The sequence below is a fragment of the Ranitomeya variabilis genome, chromosome 2, assembly GCF_051348905.1.
Source record: "Ranitomeya variabilis isolate aRanVar5 chromosome 2, aRanVar5.hap1, whole genome shotgun sequence".
In the NCBI taxonomy this organism is placed as follows: domain Eukaryota; kingdom Metazoa; phylum Chordata; class Amphibia; order Anura; family Dendrobatidae; genus Ranitomeya; species Ranitomeya variabilis.
Genome location: NC_135233.1, coordinates 1,075,743,503 through 1,075,761,969, shown reverse-complemented (window position 1 = coordinate 1,075,761,969; position 18,467 = coordinate 1,075,743,503). Strand labels below are relative to the sequence as shown.

At 41.0% G+C, this 18,467-nt stretch overlaps 1 protein-coding gene across 1 annotated transcript in view; it reads left to right on the top strand.

Annotated features, from left to right (window-relative positions):
• The window catches only part of LOC143808692 (cytochrome P450 2K1-like), a 97,764-nt gene that overhangs the window by 43,943 nt on the left and 35,354 nt on the right, over positions 1-18,467 (top strand). Inside the window, exons 3-6 of the mRNA XM_077291610.1 lie at positions 6,475-6,637; positions 8,588-8,737; positions 15,537-15,697; positions 17,203-17,379. Coding sequence (XP_077147725.1) covers positions 6,475-6,637; positions 8,588-8,737; positions 15,537-15,697; positions 17,203-17,379 — 651 coding nt within the window. The remainder of the gene's footprint in view (positions 1-6,474; positions 6,638-8,587; positions 8,738-15,536; positions 15,698-17,202; positions 17,380-18,467) is intronic.

Below are 18,467 nucleotides of genomic sequence, written 5' to 3'. Positions count from 1 at the left end.
GAGGGTCTGGGATAGCCAGCCTTTTTGGTGATGTCACCAAGCTAAGCTATAACTGTTTTGGCTGGACTCCAGCAGTTAGTCTGTTGCTGGAAGAACATGTGGGTCTGACCTGAAGAGCTGTACCTCATGCATTGGGATTTTTGGGAGCTCCGCCCACCAGCATGGTGTTTGCCTGAACTGATATGAACTAAGAATATGTGAGTGTTATGTTTTCTTCATTTAATCCTTTTATTTTCATAATTACCTTGTACATATTTGCAATTGTCTCCTTTGTAACATCTTTGTAAAATATTTTGATAAAGCACTGCCTAACCTTTCTGGAGTATAATATTTAATACTAGTTCGTTCTTTATGCTCTAAAAACGTACCCTAAGTCTCTTGAAGGGAAATTACGCTACTGTTTTGGGTTTGCTTCGGACCCGTTTAATCAAGGCTGGTGGCAGTTATACCGTGTACTGTGCAGGCTTTTGGGTGTTGTTTCAGCGACTGCGGCTTGATAATTATTGTTCCTGCCTGAGTGGGAGTAGTTCATCGCGTCGCTGCAGCGGGCCCAATAGCCAGTACAAAGCAGGCAGCCTTTCTGGCGACTAATTACCCAGGTGCAGTACCTAATCTGACCTGACGGTAAGGGGGGCGCCAGAGAGCTGCAAGGTTTAAGTGGAACTGTAAGCGGGATACACAAATCCCTGCAGTTCATGGTATATTGAAGAGCAGTGGGATACCTAAAATAAGCCCCTGCTGTAACCTAAGAGGTCAATAAACTTGTGTGTGTTTTTTTATCACATTGTGGCAGTGGAGGGATAACTAAGATAAGCCCCCCTGCACATGTGATAGCCGTCTGTTGGTCTAAAGTCACCCCAATCCGTGACATATTGGTGGCAGTGGTCAGGAATCCCTGTGGATTTCGTGACAAACTGCTGGCCGCGGCTAAGGGATCTTGACAGTCACGGTGTGAATCGTGACACCATGTTTTTCTGGAGAAAGTTTTTAGTACTTCTCTAGAGTCCTTGATGTAACCTGGCATCCTTCTTTCTAACGGTTGCAATAATGAATCCAACCACTCACACATATGTTCAGTCATAGATCCGACCCCTAAAACTATGGGTCTAACGGGTGGTATGACTTGCCCTCCTCAGCTGGGAACACGGTCATCTTGGTGATTGTTGATCGGTTCTCAAAAATGTCGCACTTTGTGTCTTTGCCTTCATTGCCTAACACTAAGACTCTGGCTCAGGTATTTGTGCAGGAGGTGGTCAGACTTCATAGGGTTCCATCTGACATCGTTTCTGATAGGGGGTCTCAGTTTGTGGCAAAATTTTGTAAAAGCATTTTGTTCACGGCTGGGGATCAAGTTGTCTCATTCTTCGGCATTTCATCCTCAGTCAAATGGTCAGACCGACCATATGAACCAAAATTTGGAACAGTACTTACGCTGCTTTGTTTCGGATAACCAGGAGGAGTGGTCGGAGTTCCTTCCTTTGGCTGAGTTTGCCATCAATAATCACCATCAGGAGTTGTCTGGGGAGTCTCCGTTTTTTTGTGTTTATGGGCTTCATCCTCAATTTTGTACTTTGAGTCATGGGGGCTTTTCCGGCGTCCCAGAGGAAGACCAGTTAGGAGCACAATTATCATCAGTCTGGAGGAGAGTTAAACAGCGCCTGTTGAGTGTGGGTGCTAGGTACAAACGTGTGGCTGGCAGTAGGCATGTGCCAGGTCCGGATCAGAGTGTGGATGACTGGGTGTGGTTATCCACAAAAAACATAAGACTCAAAATACCATCCCTTAAATTGGGTCCACGGTTTATTGGTCCATTTAGGGTCGCCGCTGTCATTAACCAAGTAGCGTACCGGTTGGAGCTTCCTACATTGTATAAAATACACAACGTGTTCCACAGATCGTTGTTAAAGAAGGTGGTGGGTCTTGTGGACACGACACCAATGCCTTCTCCAGTCTTGGTGGATGAAATCTGGAATTTGAATTTTCCAAGGTGGTTGACTCTCGCGTAGTATGCCGCACTTTACAGTACTTGGTACACTGGCATGGTTATGGGCCTGAGGAGAGGTCCTGGGTACTAGCCTCGGACGTTCATGCAGATCGGCTGGTCAGGTTGTTTCACCGCCGCCATCCGGACAAGCCGGGTCCTATAAGCCGTGAGGGCCCTGGGGTCCCTCATAGAAGGCAGGGTACTGTCATGTCGGACGCTGTTCAGACCAGGTCGTCCGACAGACAGCGGTAATTCCGCTTTTGTCCATTATGCGCTCATTGGCGTCAGCTAGATTTTATCTAGCTGGTCCAGGGTTAATTTACCTGGTGCTCGGATTGGAAGCTGGGCCATGCCCACTGCCTTTAAATAGTTCTCCTGAACATTGGGCGTCGCCGATTATAGCTTCTGTCTTGTGCGTTGTTATCTCGGTCTGGAGTGGTGAGCTAGTAGTTGGAGTATCGTTGCTGGTGGTGTATTTCACTTTGTCTTATTTGCTCCTTCCTATATTTGTATTTGTTTTGCCCTTTGCATTTATAGTGTATTGCTGAGTGACTGCGGCGTGGTGCTTATTTTTCCGTTATCCTTGTATGTGCTAACTGTGGTTACTGGAGTGTGGACTCTTCACTCGGTGGTGGGTGGTGATTTCAGCCTAGGGTTGAAACAGGAGATAGGGCGAGGGTGGAGACCCAGACATGCACACCATCAGTGTAAACTCTGGGAGAGGGTCAGTCAGGGTTTCCCTAGTCTGAGGGAAATCGCAGGGGCCCGGGTTATTAGCTCTTTCCTACCTAGGTCTCCCGTGACATGTACACAGTGTAAAGTTTCATATGTGGCATGTACCACCAGAAAGCTCAAAACAAGAATCTCTGAGCACATAAGGGACACAAGTAATTTCTATGGGGGTAATAGAAATGTATCTATGGTTGCCAAACATTTTGCTACTTGCCACAGAGGTAACATTGCAGCGATGGCTGTTCAGGGCATAGAATCGGTTAAATGCTCAAATCATGGTGGGGATATCAAAAGACGCCTCCTAACCAGGGAGGCGTATTGGATATACACTTTACAAACAAGATCACCGCTAGGTTTAAATAAGAAAAATGAAATATTATATAATTATTGTTGAATGGTTTTTATTTATCTATATTTAGTTTTATTGTTAGATGGTTATATAGTAGGACCTGCGACTTCTCAGTCATGTGATTGTGAGAATCCACAGTGATTGGTTTATTAGTACTATGAATACTGGCAATGTTCATATGCTGTTAGACAAGATTTAGATCACATAGATCGAAACGCATTGTCTATCCTCATGACTGCATCCATCTTTGTGCAAGGATTTTAATCACGCTATATTTATATGCACCAATAAAGAATTTCAAGATTTTAGGAGCTAGAGCACACACCTTTTCCTCATCTTCCATTGCTGCACTTCTTGGTCTGGACCAGATCTCCGTGCTCCTTTGGTCTGTCGGTGAGCTGGCTGTGGCTTTTAGCCTTATTTTTCTATATATTTGTATGGGGTATTTATACATTCAACATAAATGGTTAGACACATTTTTATTCAATATTTACCCATTTTCTAGTGTGAAAATGTAAAATTTGGGGCTGAAACTAAATTTTGGTGGTAAAAATGTAATTATTACTGTTGAGCATTCCGATACCGCAAGTATCGGGTATCGGCCGATATTTGCGGTATCGGAATTCTGATACCGAGTTCCGATATTTTTGCGATATCGGGAATTGGGATCGGAATGCATATTCATGTGTAAAATAAAGAATAAAAGTAAAAAATAGGGATATACTCACCCTCTGACGCGCCCTGGTTGTAACCGCTGCAATCGGCAGCCTCCGTTCCTAAGAATGAGCGAGTGTAGGACCTGTGATGACGTCGCGGTCTTGTGATTGGTTGCGTAACGCTCATGTGACCGTTCACGCGACCAATCACAAGGCGCAACATCATCAAAGGTCCTTCACTCGCTCATTCTTAGGAACGGAGGCTGCCGGTTGCAGCGGTTACAACCAGGGCGCGTCAGAGGGTGAGTATATACCTATTTTTTATTTTTATTCTTTATTTTACACATGAATATGGATCCCAGGGCCTGAAGGAGAGTTTCCTCTCTTTCAGACCCTGGGAACCATCCAGGATCACTTCCGATATTTGTGTCCCATTGACTTGTATTGGTATCGGGTATCGGTATCGGCGATATCTGATATTTTTTGGATATCGTCCGATACAATCCGATACCGATACTTTCAAATATTGGAAGGTATCGCTCAACACTAGTTATTTGTGACCCATATGTAGTGTCAGTATGATCACTGCACCCCTAAGTGATTTAATTGAGAGGTATAGTTTGTAAAATTGGATCTCTTATGGGGGGTACTGCTGTTCCAGCACCTCAGTGGCTCGGACAATGTAGCATGGCACCCTTAAACCAGTCCATCAAAATGTGCACTCCAATATGGCACTCCTTTCCGTCTGCACTGTGCCTCAAAAGTAGTTTTTGACCACATATGGGAAATCAGCATACACAGCACAAATTGCATAAAACCTTTTTGGGTCCATTTTCTCCTGCTATCCTTGAGAAAATAAAAACATTGGAACTAAAATAACATTTTTGTGTCAAAACCTGGGGTTTACCGTCCTCAACACACATCTAGATACATTCTTTGAGTAGTATAGGTTCCAAAATATTGTCGCTTGTGGGGGTTTTCCTCTGTTTAGGTACATCTGAGCTCTTGCAATGAGATATAACATCGGCAGTCCATTATTTCAAGTTCTGCATTTTAAAAAGTCACTCCATCTATTCTGAGCCCTGTCGTGGGCCTAAACAGTGGTTTACCCCCACATATGGCATATCTGTGTACTCAGTAGTAATTGCACAACAAATTTTGGGGTCTATTTTTTTTCCTTCTTTCCTTACAAAAATGCAAAATTGTTTTTTTCTCCACATATTGTGTAATTTAAAATTGGGTCTAAAGTAATTTTTTTTGTGACAAAAACTTAAATGTTTATTTTTTCCTTTCACATTTCAAAATTTCCTATGATTCAAGTTTAGAGTTATTAAACTTCTTGAATGTGGTTTTGAGCACCTAGATGGGTCCAGTTTTTATAACCGTGTCACATTTGGGTATTTTCTGTCATATAGCCAGCTCAAAGTCACTTCAAATGTTAGGTGGTCCCTAAAAAAATGGTTTTGTAAATTTTGTTGGAAAAAGGAGAAATCCTTGGTCACCTTTTAACCTTTATAACGTCCTAACAAAAAAAGATTATGTTTCAAAAATTTTGCTGATTTAAAGTTGACTTCTGGGAAATATTATTTATTAAGTATTTTGTGTGATATAACCCTCTAATTTAAGAGCGTAAAAATTAAAATTTTGAAAACTGCAAAATTTTCAAACTTTTTGCCAAATTTCTGTCTTTTTCACAAATAAGCACAAGTCATATCGATGAAATTTTACCACTATCATAAAGTACAGTATTTCACAAACTATCTCAGAATCAGTGGGATATGATGAACTGTTCCAGAGTTGTCATTTCATAAACTGACTATGGCAAGAATTGTAAAATTTGGCCTAGCCATGGATGTGCAAACAGCCTTGGGGGGTGAAGGGGTTGAAGGAATTGTCCTGTTTATACAATTTCTTTTGTAAGTAATGTTGGCTCCCCAATGTGTAGATTTAAGCATTTTGTCAATGCATCCCAAGTGATCAGCTGTAATTTGTAGGTAAATCTGGCAGTAAGTGTTCAATTTCTATTCAGCGCCATCACTGGGGAAAGGGAGGATCACACAGTTCTCATTTAAACCCATTTGATATCTCTTTATGCATATACTGTACATGTTTTGTCCTCCAGAGTAAAATACTGCTCTGAAACTACTTTTCAACCTGACTGAGATATCAGGGTCCTAAATTGGAGAACCTCCTCTTCTTTTTACTTGGAATCTTCTGGTTGCTATACTGTAAGTGACAATGTATTTTCCAAATCAGAGAACCCTATTAAGGAATTTACACAATCCTAAATCTGCACATTTTGAGGCGGACCTGGGGGTAAGACTATAGTGTTCTAATTAGGGTTGAGCAAAATGGGTTGGCCATTTTCAGAAGTCGCCGACTTTTGGCAAAGTCGGGTTTCATGAAACCCGACCCCTGTGTGGGGTCGGCCATGAGGTCGTCGATCTTCTGAATCTGGTATCGGAATTCCGATACCGAGTTCCGAAACCCGACCCGATCCTATAAAAATAAAAGTCGCTCAACCCTAGTTCTAATTAACCAACACAAATGTTAATAAGTTCACTTAAGGGCACCAGCAGTTTTGAAGGTTGGAGCTGCGTTTTGCATTCATGAATAGACTCTATTAGTGGGGCACAGGTGAAAGATGGTACGAAGATCTTTAAGTCATCGGATTATTGGCTCCAAAAATAAATGTCAGATTATCAGAATTTCTGGAAATTTTAGATAACGCAATCTCTTTTTTAAATTTGCAGCTTTCTAAGAAGTATGGACCCATATACACCATACAGTTAGGAGAAGAGAAAGTCGTTGTCCTGTGCGGATACGAGGCTGTAAAAGATGCTCTTGTCAATCATGCAGATGAATTTTTGGGAAGACCAAAAGTGCCAATATTTCTCGAAATATCAAAAGGACACGGTAATGGAAATAAGATAAATACAGATGGGTGGAAGGAAGTTTTTCTCTGCCTTGTTCAGTTCAGAAAGGTTGTCTGTTTTGAAAAACTTATGTTCTGATTGTGGATCCCCAACAAACAAGCTGTGATCCTCAAAAAAAAAATGTATTGCTGAAGAGATGACAATACTACAGCTTGTCTGGTTCCTCATCTAGGGACCCCATATCTGTTTTCAATCAAAATAAAACAAATAACTTGCCCAGTTTGGTATCTCTGTAATCTTACCGATGAGGAGAATCAAATTGCCATTTTATTTGTATCAGACAATGTATGTCATAAACACAATGTCAGAATTGCATTTTTTTCGCACTTTCATCACCTTTATAATTTTTTTCTCCTTTTCCAGTACAGTATGTGGTAAAATGAATGGTATAATTGAAAATTACAATATGCCTTGCAAAAAAATGCCCTTATACGTCCACGTGGACAGAAAATTTTTAAAAGTTATGGATCTTGAAAGAAGGGGAGCAAAAAATGAAAAAGCAAAAATAGAAATTGGCCATGTCAGCAAAGGGTTAAAGAGTAGTGATGAGTGAGTATACACATTGCTCAGGTTTTCCAGAGCACGCTTGGGTGGTCTCCGAGTGTTTATGGCTGCTCGGAGATTTAGTTTTCTTTGCCGCAGCTGGATGATTTGCGGCTACTAGACAGCTTGATTACATGTGGGGATTCCCTAGCAACCAGGAAACCCCCACATGTACTTATGCTGGCTAACAGATGTAAAACATTCAGCTGCGGCAAGAAAAACTAAACCTCCGAGCACTAAAAAATACTCAGAGAACCCCCGAGCGTGCTCGAGAAATCTCGAGTAATGAGTATATTCACTCATCACTAATTACTATATGAATATCTGGCATCTCTGAATACAGATTTTACCCATGAATTGAGAATGAATGATCAGTCCATAAACAGATTTCTTGGAAAAGTTAGATTACAAAGTTGCTTATTTTCCAGTGTATTATTGATTTGTGAAATAAAATCAAAACGTTAACTCTTTATGTCCCAATTGAATATTATTGGGTAAAGTTACAGTGACTTACTGTATTTTTCGGACTATAAGATGCACCGGACCATAAGACGCCAAATTTCCAGATGGAAAATGGGTAAAATATTATTGCATCAAATGGGGGTCCATCTTACAGTCCAAATTCAGCTGACTGGGGGGATCAACAGCACTGGTGGAGTGGCATCACAGAAGATGTTCCATGGTCCGGCGATGATCTGACACCCATCCCAGGCAGGTGCAGCAGGTTTGGCGGTGTTCAATGGTGTGGGGCTCTTCCGACATTTTGTGAAAGTCCGGAGCCCACACACATCCATTGCTGCAATGCGGTGACTTCTGGGAAAATGGCTGCAGAAGTTGGCGCATGCATGGTTTGGGATATAGGCACCGAGCCTGGGATGGGAGACAGATCATTGCCCTGCAGTGTTGGACCACCAAACACCCCTTTCTCCCAACCCAGGGCCAGCAGAATCGCCCGACTCCTGCTGCCGCCACACTCCTGGTAAGTACATTCGGACTATAACATGCTCTCCCATTTTCCCATAAAAAATTTTGGGAAAAAAGTGCGTCTTGAAGTCCAAAAAATATGTTATATTTCATGCTTTAAATAAGATACTGTGATATTTTCATTCTGCTCCATTTCATCAACATCTACCACATCTTTTACCTGGAATCGGTAAAAAGAAAATACATTATTTTATTAGAAATGTATAATTCTGTAATAGGTCGTAGCATAGATTGAGTACATGGTTCATAAATGGTCTCGTGAGAAGACATTATATAAACATGAAATAATAATTTTTCCATCCACGAGAATTTTTGACTCTCAACTTTCTGAACACTGTGTTAGTTGCTATATTGTTTATCTATCTGCTATTTATGCCTTATTTATTGCATGACATGTCCTTAGGAATAATCTTTGCACACTATGAGATCTGGAAAGTGATGAGACGATTTACTCTGTCAACACTTCGTGACTTCGGAATGGGGAAAGAAGCCATTGAACACAAGATTTCTGAAGAAAGTAATTATTTGGTAAAGAAGATCAGATCTTATAAAGGTTGGTGAGAGGTTCCATCCTACTTAGAGTTTTGCTTCAATATTTGAAATTTCAGTTAGAGAAAACATTTTTGGCATACACTGCCCATGTATAGTGTTGAGCATTCCGATACCGCAAGTATCCGGTATCGGCGGATATTTGCGGTATCGGAATTCCGATACCGAGTTCCGATACTTTTGTGATATCGGAAATCGGTATCGGGATCGATATTAATGTGTAAAATAAAGAATAAAAATAAAAAATATTGATATACTCACCTCTCCGACGCAGCCTGGACCTTATCGATGTAACCGGCAGCCTTCGTTCCTAAGAATGAGCGCTTGAAAGACCTTAGATGACGTTGCGGCTTGTGATTGGTCACGTGGTGGTCACGTGACCACTCACACGACCAATCACAAGCCGCGACGTCATCTAAGGTCTTTCAAGCACTCATTCTTAGGAACGGAGGCTGCCGGTTACATCGGTAAGGTCCAGGCTGCGTCGGAGAGGTGAGTATATCAATATTTTTTATTTTTATTCTTTATTTTACACATTAATATGGATCCCAGGGCCTGAAGGAGAGTTTCCTCTCCTTCAGACCCTGGGAACTATACAGGATACCTTCCGATACTTGGTGTCCCATTGATTTGCATTGGTATCGGGTATCGGTATCGGCGATATCCGATACTTTTCGGGTATCGGCCGATACTATCTGATACCGATACGTTCAAGTATTGGATGGTATCGCTCAACACTACAGTCATGTATCTTCATAACTCTTAGTCTACCAGAGCCTATGAGTTTATCTACTATTTTCAAAATATCAGAATCAACTTACTGATACAGATGTTGTCCTAGTTGGAACTGTTTCTAAAAATGAAAAATTCTACTGATTGTCAATCTCTTTAAGTAAGGGTCAATTAACCTTAAAATCTGTGTTGGCTGTATTGCCTACCTTGGCTTTTATACCGGTTAAGAAAGTTCCTCCAGATATTTTGGGTGATTTCTGTGAATATAATTGCAAATTGTTTGAGTTCACAGGGACCTGTGAATGTTATAAAATTTTACTCAAATTCAAACCTAATCTCAAATGCATTTAATCAATTTGCTTACCTCTGACATACTCCAACATGTAAAAATGCGCCACTATGCTTTAGTATTCACATTGAAGAATGTCAAAACTGATGATAGCACAGCTAGGATATGCCATCAAAGTCTGATCAGTAGCCGTCTAACCACTGTGACAACTGCTCAGAGGCATCAGATAAAGACCCAATTGAAAATCTACTATAAGTTTCCCTACGTACCAGATGTTATTCATAATAACTGATGTGTTCATGCTCTCGGAAACAAGAGCTTGAAGGAATCTGCAACTGTTCTTCTGTATACCTTTTTGTCACATCCACAGTCTTTATTAATAATAATAATCTTAATAATATAATAATCCTACGAAAGTGATATTTAGTGATGAGCGAATAGTGAAATATCTGGATTTGGGAAAATCAGCACAACTAGTTTCTAATAACCGTGTATTCATACCGAATAACGGATCCAATTCAAATCAAAAAGAAAGCCGAATATTTTTCTGCTGGACCCAACAAACAGGTCTTTGGGCCTAAGAAAAATGCTGAAATGGATGGGAAAGTGCTAAAACTAAATGAGAACAGCATGGAGAAGATGCCTGAATGCCCTTTTGACTCACACCGGGTGATAGATGAAAAACCGTCAATTCATGATAGATAGATAGATACATAGATAGATAGATAGATAGATAGATAGATAGATAGATAGATAGATAGATAAAAGAAAAGTTGTCAATTCAGCAACCATGTGTTAAGGTTTGTGGATTGCACTAAATAAAATATAATTATAAAGTGCAATCGCAATCTGTGGTCCACCATGCAGACAGAACTCTGCTGCTAGTGTGAACAAATGATGGAACAGACAGCGAGCGATTGCTAGAACACACTGTTATCTCCACACGGTATGAACGGAGCTCAGAGTACCAAGCTCTGTTTCTCCACAGAGAGGCACTGAGCAAACGAATACTAAGTTCAATGCCCTGTTACACATCACCGGGGAATAGCATAAAGCTTGTGTCAATAGCACACTTGAACGAGACAGATGCAAAGCTAAAAGAAGAAAAACATATGACACTAGACACAATAATCTGAGTCAAAGGTTGAGCTTGCTTTGAAACTCTACTGTGCTAACCGCACACATGTAGGAAACAGATGCTAAGCCAAATGGCTAATTGCCCCCACTGACACTAGCTGCCTGCCTAAGTGTACAGTCACAGAGCATAGGCCGGCTCACACAACATGCAGACAGAGTGGTAGAGTCTCCACTCACATAAACCATACATAAGTGATACTAGTGCACCGACGTGCGCCTCTGAGAGCCTTCTATACACCAGGCTCCACCCCAAACACTCATGCCCAGCTGGCCATGACATCACCCGCAGGCCAGTGCAGAGCTGCCACATCACCAGAGCAGCTAACGTCCGACCACCAATGAGAAGATGCCACATCACGGACTTAGACTCCAGAGTGCAAACTGCCATTGTATATCACTGGTTACCATAGGTTTGGCTGGAGAGCACATAGCATGAGCCTGAGCAAGATGCTGGGACCAATGTCTATGCTGAGCAGCAATCTGAGTGGCCAAACCTGAATGGGGAACCACAGTACCAGGCAATGCTTGGGATCTATCCCATGTGGTGGGAAAATCCTGGCACCTAATACAGTGTACCGTAAAATCATAGCAGGAGCCAACAGGATAGAGTAGAAGGATTACATACTGTAAATACACATAAAATAGAGTTGGCAGTGACATACACAATTTGTACAATGTGTGTGCTTACTGTACATATATTTATTAAAGTATTATTTTTCTGAAAAGATTTTTGTGGGTTCCCACATGATTTATGTAACCAGTAGTGATGAGTGAGTGTACTCGTTGCTCGGGTTTACCCGAGCACGCTCGAGTGACCTCCGAGTATTTGTTAGTGTTCGGAGATTTTGTTTTCATCATGACAGCTGAATGATTTACAGCTATTAGCCAGGCTGAGTAAATGTGAGGGTTGCCTGGTTGCTAGGTAATTCCCACATTTAATCAAGCTGGCTAATAACTGTAAATCATAATGGAAACAAAAACCTCAATAACATATTGTAATCATTACAATAGGGCCTAAAAATAGCCCATTCCAAAACAAAAGACACAGCAAAGCAAACCAACTCCAAAATATATATATATCACACGGAGAAAATAGGAGGCATTAGGTATAAAAATAGTAAATTTATTTGTACTTCAAAAAAATCAACATACTATATCCTTTACATCAAAAAACAAGTATCTGCAGGAAAATTGAAACAGAAAAGAAGGAACCCTGCTGATTACCCCTGCCCACTCTGTGCAAAAATCGCATTAGATAAGGTGCAAGTGCAGTAATATATTGCACATAGAAGGTAAGCAAAAAAAAGAAAAAAAAAAGGCCAGCCAGGATTCTAAAATCACTCTATCAGTATATCGGCCAGAGAGTAACAAAGTGCTTACCAAAGGCAGGGAGGTTCCAAACCCGGGCGTGGATGCCCCCCAAAAAACCCGACGCACGTTTCCCGTGTCTATAACACCGCTTTCTCAAGGGGAATCAAGAAATCAGTGTTATAGACACGCGAAACGTGCGTCGGGGATTTTTGGGGGCATCCACGCCCGGGTTTGGAACCTCCCTGCCTTTGGTAAGCACTTTGTTACTCTCTGGCCGATATACTGATAGAGTGATCTTAGAATCCTGGCTGGCTTCTTTTTTTTTTTTGCTTACCTTCTATGTGCAATATATTACTGCATGTGCACGTTATCTAATTCGATTTTTGCACAGAGTGGGCAGGGGTAATCAGCAGGGTTCCTTCTTTTCTGTTTCAATTTTCCTGCAGATACTTGTTTTTTGATGTAATGGATTTAGTATGTTGATTTTTTTTGAAGTACAAATAAATTTACTATTTTTATACCTAATGACTCCTATTTTCTCCATGTGATATATAACTGTAAATCATGCTGCTGAGGCAATGAAAACTTAATCTCCGAGCAGTCAGAAATACCCGGAGAACACCCGAGCAACGAGTATACTCACTCATCACTAGTAACCAGCAGAGGTAAAGCCGATGGTTTGTAGCCAATGATTATAGCCTGGGAAGGGGGTAATATCCATGGAGCTTCCCAGGCTATTATTATCAGCTCACAACTGCATACTTAGCTTTTACTAGCTATTGAAATGGGAGGACACTAAAAAAATCGCATAGGGTCACCCTATAATTAATAACCAGCAAAAACTGTGCACACAGCTGCAGGCTGATGTTAGTAGCCTAGATAGGGTCCATTGATACTGGCCCTCTCCAAGCTAAAAACATCACCTCTCATCTGCCCCAGAAAAGGTGTGTCTGTAAGATGTGCCAATCCTGGCATTTAGCCTCACTCTTCCCACTTTCCCTGTAGCAGTGGCAAGTGAGGTGATAGTTGGGGGGTTGATGTCAGCTTTGTATTGTCAGGTGACATTAAGCTCTGAGGTTAGTAATGGAGGGGCGTCAATAAGATGCCCCCATTACTAACTCCATAGTCATATCATATAAAAACACACACCTAGAAAATAATCCTTTAATTGAAAAGGTCCTGGGAGTTCACAGCTAATGAACTCACTTCACGCAACTGACATTAGTGTGAGCGACATTAGAAATTTCCCACGGTGCTCACGCTAACGGAAAATCGGTACTGGAAATGTCAGTGTCCGTGTGTGTAATACGTATGGCACTTGTGTGGCAACCGTGTACTGCATTAGCACCTCACGATGGGCACCAGAGAAGCAGCATTACAGTAAGTGCTGTTCCCCAGCGCAGGGTGCTGAATATGACTTTCATCATTCTCCCCTGCTTCTGCCAGTGATCAGCCCAAGCAGGGAAAAATGATGAGAATTGTATTCATATGAGAACAATTACAGCAGACAGCAGCCTTTGGTACTGTTACTCCCATCATCCAACACCTACAGCCACTAATAACAGTAACAGCAGGAGCGGATGATGGGAGTATTCCTCATCCACCACTTGTGCTATAAATAAATAAATGAATGAAAAATCCAGTGTGGGTTTCCCTGTATTTTCTATAACCAGCCAGGCAAAATTCACAGCTGGGGGCTGCAACCCTCATCCGTCAGTTCAGCAAGGCTGGTTATAAAGAATAGAGGGGTCACTATGCCACATTTTTTAATTATTTAAATAATTTTAAAAAATGGCATGGAGTCCCCTTATTTTTGACAACCAGCCTTGCTTAAGCAGACATCTGGGGGCTGGTATTATCAGGCTTTTAAAGGACCATGGTTATTAACCCCCCCAGCCTAAAAATAGCAGCCAGCAGCAGCCCAGAAAAGGCTCATCTATTAGATGCACTAATTCTGGTGCTTTGCCCACCTCTTCTCACTTGTACTGCAGTGGTGGCAAGTGGGGTTCATATTTATGTGGTTGATGTCACCTTTGTATTGTCAGGTGACATCAAGTCCACGGCTTAGTAATGGAGAGACGTTAGACACCTATCCATTACTAATCCTATAGCTATATGCTAAAAAAATAACTATGCAGTCCTATCAGCTGACACCAGTGACCAGATGAAAACTTATACCTCCTGTTACAGCTGCGCACTCACACTGTCTTTTGACAGCATGGGAACCGCGGCTCTCTGACTGGCGGGGATGATTTCACCACTGATCAGAAGCAGTGTTTGCCGAGCTGTCATACACATGATAGCTAGTGTTGAGCATTCCGATACCGCAAGTATCGGGTATCGGCCGATACTTGCGGTATCGGAATTCTGATACCGAGATCCGATACTTTTGTGGTATCGGGAATCGGTATCGGGATCGATATTAATGTGTAAAATAAAGAATAAAAATAAAAAATATTGATATACTCACCCTCTGACGCGCCCTGGTAGTAACCTCCAGCCTCCGTTCATAAGAATGAGCACTTAAAAGACCTTAGATGACGTCGCAGCTTGTGATTGGATGCGTGGCGGTCACGTGACCGCTCCGCGACCAATCACAGGCCGCGACGTCATCTAAGGTCTTTCAAGCGCTCATTCTTATGAACCGAGTCTGGCGGTTACTACCAGGGCGCGTCAGAGGGTGAGTATATCAATATTTTTTATTTTTATTCTTTATTTTACACATTAATATGGATCCCAGGGCCTGAAGGGAGTTTCCTCTCCTTCAGACCCCGGGAACCATCAGGATACCTTCCGATACTTGGTGTCCCATTGACTTGTATTGGTATCGGGTATCGGGTATCGGTATCGGCGATATCCGATACTTTTCGGGTATCGGCCGATACTTTTCGGGTATCGGCCGATACTATCCGATACCGATACTTTCAAGTATCGGATGGTATCGCTCAACACTAATGATAGCGCAACAAACTCCTGGTGTTCAGGCAGCCAATCACAGTTATGCCACTCTAAAACATGCTGAGCAGGTCACTAAAATATACCAAGGCAAATATCAAATTACTCATTGAGTAATGAATAGCCCGAATACCGTACTATCCGTGCGGGTAACGAACAGAACCAAATATATTCGCTTATCACTAGTGATATCCCTTTAACTTTTGAAAGTATGACAAGCATTTTTCAGAGGCTGCAGGGATGACCACTAGCTATGAATTTGTTGGGCCCTTACGCCATACACTAGATCATGAAGTATTCTTTGATATTGACTTGCTCCCCACTCTTTACGTGATGTAACTAAAATATTAAGACCTTTGTCTTCTCATTGCATTTCCAGGTGAACCTTTTGATAACACCACGATTATAAATGCTGCTACAGCCAACATAATCGTCTCCATCTTACTGAGTAATCGGTTTGATTATGAAGATCCCACACTTCTGAAATTAATAAAGATTGTTAATGAAAGTATGCACTTAATTGGAACTCCAATGGCAATGGTGAGCAGTTCAATCCCACACTGCTTTTAAAGGACTTTTCAGAGCAATGACCTTGAATTACTATTTTTTATAGAACCTGGCCAATGTCTGAGCTTCAGGCTACTCAACAATCAGAAGAAAGAAGGGGTCAACCATTACATTAACCTTATTAAGTATTCTCAATGCAGCACCGTGCTCGTCCATGTGGAGTTCAACTACAGTATATCTGATTCTTGAATATTCAAATACAGTTGAAATTGGGACATGACTCTGACCTCAAGCTTGATAATGGGTTTAATGAAAGGCTGAAACATAACTAAGTTTTCACAAGCTTGGGTGAAATAAACCACTGCCGAATTTGATCCTTTGGAGTCCTGCTTTCTTGGTCCACTCCCATGATGTCATGATATTCGGCTGTGCAGTCTGATCCTAGTTTAACATTTTTATCATTTGAGCCTTGAATGCACAGTAATTAACTGGATGTGTGACCAGAATACTTTTCTAGCTCTCATGTATCAGCATACATGGATGTCTGCTCTGATTTTGATTTTAATCTACAGTCAATAAAGAATCATTTTCATGTGTGCTAACACACTGATGCTTTGATTTCATCGTTGCATGGTCTGCCATAAGCTCAATCTTTTCTTCACATACAAAGGAAGCCTTTGTGAGTCCTCTCACCTTCTCATACACACTACTAAAGGTTCTATTCTCTATTTACACTCATACACAATATATAGTCTCTATTTTTTCACCTCTAGATAGTCTTATCTGAATTTTCCTCATTATGTACAGCCTATGGAACAGTAGTCTCCTAAGACTTGGATACAACCTCTCCATACTTTGATATGCCATCTGCAGTATCTTTCTCTCCTTTCTGCTATATCTAACACTAAGAGAAAAGAGAGAAAGAAGGGCAAAAAGCTTTGTAAATGAAGTGCACAGGGTGTACTTCAGCAATGTTGTTGGGCATTTTAATGATTCAGGTTTAGGGCTCTTGCACATCACCGTAATAATCGGACGAGGGCTGTCCATCGCTTTGATGGGTAGGGCTCATCCTCATGTTATTCAATGAGGCAGTGCACATGCCAGCTCTATTTTTCTCAGACTGATTCAATCAGAGGAAAAAAGTTGCAGCATGAACAAATTTCCTCCGATAATGCACAAATTTCCTCCGATAATGCACAAATTTCCTCCGAAAACGGCGCTCATCCATTCATGTCTATGGGTCAAAAGAAAACATCAGACTGCATTCGGATGACACCCGAGTATGGTCCAATTTTCATGGGCACATTGCATGTGGAAGATGGAGAAACATTTTTTTTTTCTTCACATCTGAGAAAATTGAATCACATAATATCATAATTAGAAAGAAAATCAGTCGTGTGAACCTAGCCTTAGAGAGTTGTGGAATGTTGTGTTTAAGAAACATTTGAACACTAAATATATTAACTGCAAAGATGGCTATGGCTTTTAAGCTTTTGTAACTTTTCTTCATCGATTCATCTATTTTTTTTTCTCTGCAGCTATATAATGCATTTCCAACAGTGATGAGCTGGTGTTCCACAGTCAACAAAATAGTTATGGAGAATGTGAATGAATTGCATGCTTTTATTCGTGAGACCTTCACCAACCGGAAAAAAGAACTGGATGTCAATGACCAAAGGAATCTCATCGACTCATTCCTGGTGAAACAAAAGGAGGTACAGAAATGTGAGATGACTTAGTTTCTAACTTAGCATATCTCATGGTAATATGTCATTTTGACATTGTTCTTTTCATTTTTATTCATTTTTATAAAGCAACTGGAAATAAACTTACTAATTTTGTCATGTCTATTCCCTATTCCCCAATATCATTTCCTCAAAGTGTTATTCCCATATTCATAAATGTGTATTGTCAGATTGTGTTTGTAAATACATGCTATTTTACAATTAAATGTTTATTAAAATTTCAGTTATTGAGATACTGTTAAAGGACAGGGTTTTCCTCCACAAATTATTAAACCTTATGGTATCAAAGGGGGAAACCCTATCTACACCTCTATTGAGGTCCGATATCAACTATTAATGCCAAAATTGACTACTAATAATTAATATCCACATAATACAACAACGTTATCTTTACCTTATACTATACACTAACTGTTATCTATTCCTTATACTATATACTAACTGAGACAAAACCGTGTATCAATAAAGGGTATTTATTACACACACACAAGTCTGCAGTCTATAACATTCATAGATATTTATACCCAAGCTGGCGACTAAAAATATAGATATAGATATATATATACATATATATATACATATATATATATATATACACTCACTGGCCACTTTATTAGGTACACCTGTCCAACTTCTTGTTAACACTTAATTTCTAATCAGCCAATCACATGGCGGCAACTCAGTGCATTTAGGCATGTAGACATGGTCAAGACAATCTCCTGCAGTTCAAACCGAGCATCAGTATGGGGAAGAAAGGTGATTTGAGTGCCTTTGAACGTGGCATGGTTGTTGGTGCCAGAAGGGCTGGTCTGAGTATTTCAGAAACTGCTGATCTACTGGGATTTTCACGGACAACCATCTCTAGGGTTTACAGAGAATGGTCCGAAAAAGAAAAAAAATCCAGTGAGCGGCAGTTCTGTGGGCGGAAATGCCTTGTTGATGCCAGAGGTCAGAGGAGAATGGGCAGACTGGTTCGAGCTGATAGAAAGGCAACAGTGACTCAAATCGCCACCCGTTACAACCAAGTTAGGCCTAACAGCATCTCTGAACGCACAGTG